We start from the raw sequence: 4,567 nt of genomic DNA on the forward strand, positions 1-4,567 counted from the left end.
GACAGGTCGTCAAAGTCAATGTCGTCCGATGTGTTGGCGTTCGCTCCGAAAGAGGAGGCTGGGAAAGTGTCGGGAACAGACGGAAGTTCAGGAAGGGTAGAGTTGTCATAGAACTGAGCAGACGGGGCTGGGCCTGGAGAGAAAACACACATTTAGAAAGAAAAATCTCGTAATATAAAAAAAAAATCATATTAGGACAGCGCACATACCTGGGATGACCTGGGAAGAATTAGAGGGTTTGACAGACAACTCATCGATCTTAAAAAACACATGAAAACATGTTAACATTTCATACATATACGGCAACTACTGCAAATAATCTATAATGCTGTGCTGATACTGTGAAGGATTAGAATTATGAGACGTGCATTGTGAGTTAGAACAGACCACCGTAGTGAGTGAATGTACTTCATATTTGCACACCTGGGGTCTCATTTATAAAGGCGCGCACAGAACAATCCTAAATGTTAAAGTATAACAATTTCCACAATGTTCCTATAAAACTAAATTCTTAAACGTCCATACACACAAAGAAATTGAAACACTTGCTAAATGCATCACTTTATAAATTGCAGTTTACCTTAAATTCAAATGTAATATGAACAAGCAGATGATCGCAGCTGATCTACAGAACAGCCATAAATATCCCTATATCCTTGTTTTTTTGTTTTAGGAATTTATAGAATTCCAGGAAATTATATACAATTAATTAATTAATTGCAGTGACATAATTATCAAAAAACAGCTGCTAATTTTCACATATAATTTTAATGCATATTGTGATTGTCTGTGTATCTTTACATTTTCATGATCAATGTTGGATTATTTTAATTACTGATATATGGGTGTACAAAAAAATCTGTACACATGCTCTTCAATTGGCTAAGTATAAAAATGCTTTTTGCAGTTTTTGGCTTTTTTAAACTCAGAAATCCATGGAATTTAGGATTAAATCTGATCGTATTGTGCATTTTATAGATGAGGCCCCTGTTGTCAATAGGAAGGTTTCGTGTTGAGGATTTGTTGGGGTAAATGCTTCAAGGTGAATGTCACGAAAAGTAAAATCAAAAGAAAAAATATTGCATTTTTGTATAAAGACAATGAAACATTTTGTGTGATAATATTTTCCATGACAATTCATATTTTTGGTCTCATTTTTAATAATAATAACAATGTATTACTGATCCAAATGAAATGCTTCAGTTTCTTTATGCAAAATACTACTTTTTTTCTTTTCATTTTGCCAGACATGTTCTTTCTTGACAACTCATATGAGATTCACCTTTTTAATATATATTTGTGTGCACATTTTCACATATAACATGTCTACTTAAATACTTAAAAGCACTTCCCCAAAAAAGCCATACACTTGGTGAAAGAGAGATCAGGATGTAGTGTTTTCGATCCTTTGCAGCCCATGCAATGAAGCACATGCCTGTGGAGGCTCCCTGTGTGAGATCAGAAGACTGACAACAGAACAGGACTAACACAGCATGTGAACTGGAATAAACTACTCTTCCCTGCAAGGTGAACAGGTCGTCTCCGTCTGTCTGGAAGGGTGGGAGGAGTGGTGATCACTTGCACTTACAGATTCATAGGTGGGTGGGCAGCTGGGCAGCTGTGGGGGCTGCCCTCCTCTCACTGGAGGCTGGAAGTTGCTAAAGCCATCATAGGTGCCAACAGAACCATTAAAGGGCTCCTGTAGGGGAAACGTTATTTTAAATGAATCTCATCTCACAGCCAAACAATCAGACTTCTTAGATTGGTCAAGTAAAATGAGTTAGTCAGTGATTGGTCTTACAGCTCCTTTGGGCGGTGGGTAGTTGAAAGCTGTGGGCATGGGCATGGGCATTGGCATGGGCATAGGCATGCCTACAGCGGGAGCCATAAACCCTCCTCCACCTCCTCCACCACCTCCACCAGCTCCTGGCTTCTTGAAGTCGCTGTCCACATCAATCAGATGGGCCTCTTCACCTGGACACACCTCTGGCTGTGAATGATACAGATGAGGAAAGTTTGAGACAAATGCTGCTTGTTACAGTGACACATTGCTGCCACACACATTTTTTTCCACTCAATTATGTCGTAATAACGAGATATGTCGGTTTAACGACATCTTTTCTCGTTTTAAGAATAATAAGTAATAACGACATATGTCATAAAAACGATGTTTTCCCGTTATTATAGATATATGGTATATGTGAGCGAGCTAAGCGACTGTCCTCGCTGCTGTCGCCACAGTCTGACATAAACGAGGATCGGCACGCTGCTGAAATTATTGAAATACACTGTTTTAAATGTATTTTAATGTAATGGTTTTAATTGTAGCGGCATAATTATTAGGATTAATCTCCAATCTGTCTACAATATAGTGCTATCCAATAACTGCACTCAGACCCATGACTCGTTTAGGCTATGATCAGATCAAAACGGTTATTTTTGAATAATCGACTCTGGGCTTAATATTTCATTATTTGAATGACTGAAGTTTGATTTAACAACAAATCGAAATACGAACAAAAAAAAAAGAAATAGAGATTTTCTAATAGGCTAATAATAATTATTATTATTGATATTATTGCTTTTGCTTCATTGTTAGCCAAAAGATGAATACTGTTACATTGGAAATCCTCATGTAGAAAGGACTTAACGTCCTTTCTACATCTGGAAAAAATTAAATACTCCATTAGAGACTCTGTTAACTCATTTTATAAACTGTATCTTCATTAGATTAGATTAGACTAATTTGCAGAGCGGTACATGAGATGAACTCTTATTCTGTGTGATGGGACAGGCAGTAAAGACAGGCTGAGAGAAAAAGTGGCGCTTTTAGGGCCGCCCACGCACAAATAGCAAGCTCATTTTTTAACCCACGAACAAAATAAATACAAAAAATCTAGCATAATTTTCGTTCGCCCGTTTGCCAAACAGAACAAAATAATAATAATCTTTTTATTTCTTTTGTTTTGTTCGTATTTCGATTTGTTGTTAAATCAAACTTCAGTCATTCAAATAATGAAATATTAAGCCCAGAGTCGATTATTCAAAAATAACCGTTTTGATCTGATCATAGCCTAAACGAGTCATGGGTCTGAGTGCAGTTATTGGATAGCACTATATTGTAGACAGATTGGAGATTAATCCTAATAAACATGCCGCTTTAATTTTACAATTAAAACCATTACATTAAAATACATTTAAAACAGTGTATTTCAATAATTTCAGCAGCGTGCAGATCCTCGTTTTTGTCAGACTGTGGCGACCCCAGGTGTCCAAATATAAAATAATATGTGTGTGGCAGCAATGTGTCACCGTAGCTTGTAGAGATGAGAAAGTTGGGGGGGAAAAAAAAAGAAAAAAAAGGAGGAAATTGATTCCTACCCGAACCATGGCATCAGGTTCATAGGGAACGTTGTAGTTTTTGGCGATCTCAATGAGGTAACGCTCCACCAAAATCTTGGGAGGGGCCTCCACGCTCAGTTTGTGCATAAGCTACAGAAATAAGGTGCAATATGAATTTAAAAAGCAGATTTGTAGAACCTGCCAATGGGGGTAAGCAAAATAACCTTATTTCAAACAGAAAACAAGATTATTTTGCTTACCCCATTGGCAGATTATTTTACTTGTTTCAAGCAAAAACTCACTTAATTTTGACTTGTTTTTTCTGAAAACAAGACAATAATTTTTACTTGTCCAGAAAATCCTTCTTGATTTAAGAATTTTTTTGATATTTTGGCTGGAAACAAGACAAACAAATCTAAGCTAGAAAAGCATTTTTTGCAGTGTAAGGACTTCATTTGGACAACTTTAAAGGCGATTTTCTCAATATTTAGATTTTTTTTGCACCCTCAGATTCCAGATTTTCAAATAGCTTTATCTCGGCCAAATATTGTCCAATCATAACAAACCACACATCAATGGAAAGCTTATTTATTCAGCTTTCAAATGTATAAATCTCAAATCTATTGATGTGGATGTTAATATAGTTATCGTAATAGTTAGCTTTTTACTTATTGTTCTTGGTATGAAAGAGCCTTAAGACTAAGGAATTTTTCATCAACCAGGTAAAAGTCATATCTCTGACTGCTTAAACGGTAAGTTCACCCAAAAATGAAAATTCTGTCATTAATTACTCACCCTCATGTCGTTTCAAACCCGTAAGACCTTCGTTCATCTTCGGAACTCAAACTAAGATATTTTTGATGGAATCTGAGAGCTGTCTGACCCTGCATAGACAGCAACACAACTGAAATGTTCCCAAGTCCAGAAACGTAGCAAGGAGACCTGTAAAATAATCCATGTGACATCAGTGGTTCATCCGCAATTATACGAAGCTACGAGAATACTTTTCTCAATATTTAGATTTTTTTTGCACCCTCAGATTCCAGATTTTCAAATAGCTTTATCTCGGCCAAATATTGTCCAATCATAACAAACCACACATCAATGGAAAGCTTATTTATTCAGCTTTCAAATGTATAAATCTCAATTTCAAAAGAAAATGACCCTTATAACTGGTTTTGTGGTCCAGGCAGGGTCACATATATACACACACATATAATATATA

General features: G+C 36.3%; 1 protein-coding gene across 1 annotated transcript in view; it reads right to left on the reverse strand.

The window, feature by feature from the left end:
• ist1 (IST1 factor associated with ESCRT-III) overlaps positions 1-4,567 on the reverse strand; it is a 9,548-nt gene that overhangs the window by 1,908 nt on the left and 3,073 nt on the right. The window contains exons 6-10 of the mRNA XM_016245862.1: positions 3,382-3,492; positions 1,802-1,990; positions 1,589-1,699; positions 210-258; positions 4-133 (exon numbers count right to left, since the gene is read on the reverse strand). Of these exons, the coding sequence (XP_016101348.1) occupies positions 4-133; positions 210-258; positions 1,589-1,699; positions 1,802-1,990; positions 3,382-3,492 (590 nt within the window). The remainder of the gene's footprint in view (positions 1-3; positions 134-209; positions 259-1,588; positions 1,700-1,801; positions 1,991-3,381; positions 3,493-4,567) is intronic.

The sequence above is a fragment of the Sinocyclocheilus grahami genome, unplaced genomic scaffold (assembly GCF_001515645.1).
Source record: "Sinocyclocheilus grahami isolate Dianchi unplaced genomic scaffold, SAMN03320097.WGS_v1.1 scaffold772.1, whole genome shotgun sequence".
In the NCBI taxonomy this organism is placed as follows: Eukaryota; Metazoa; Chordata; class Actinopteri; order Cypriniformes; family Cyprinidae; genus Sinocyclocheilus; species Sinocyclocheilus grahami.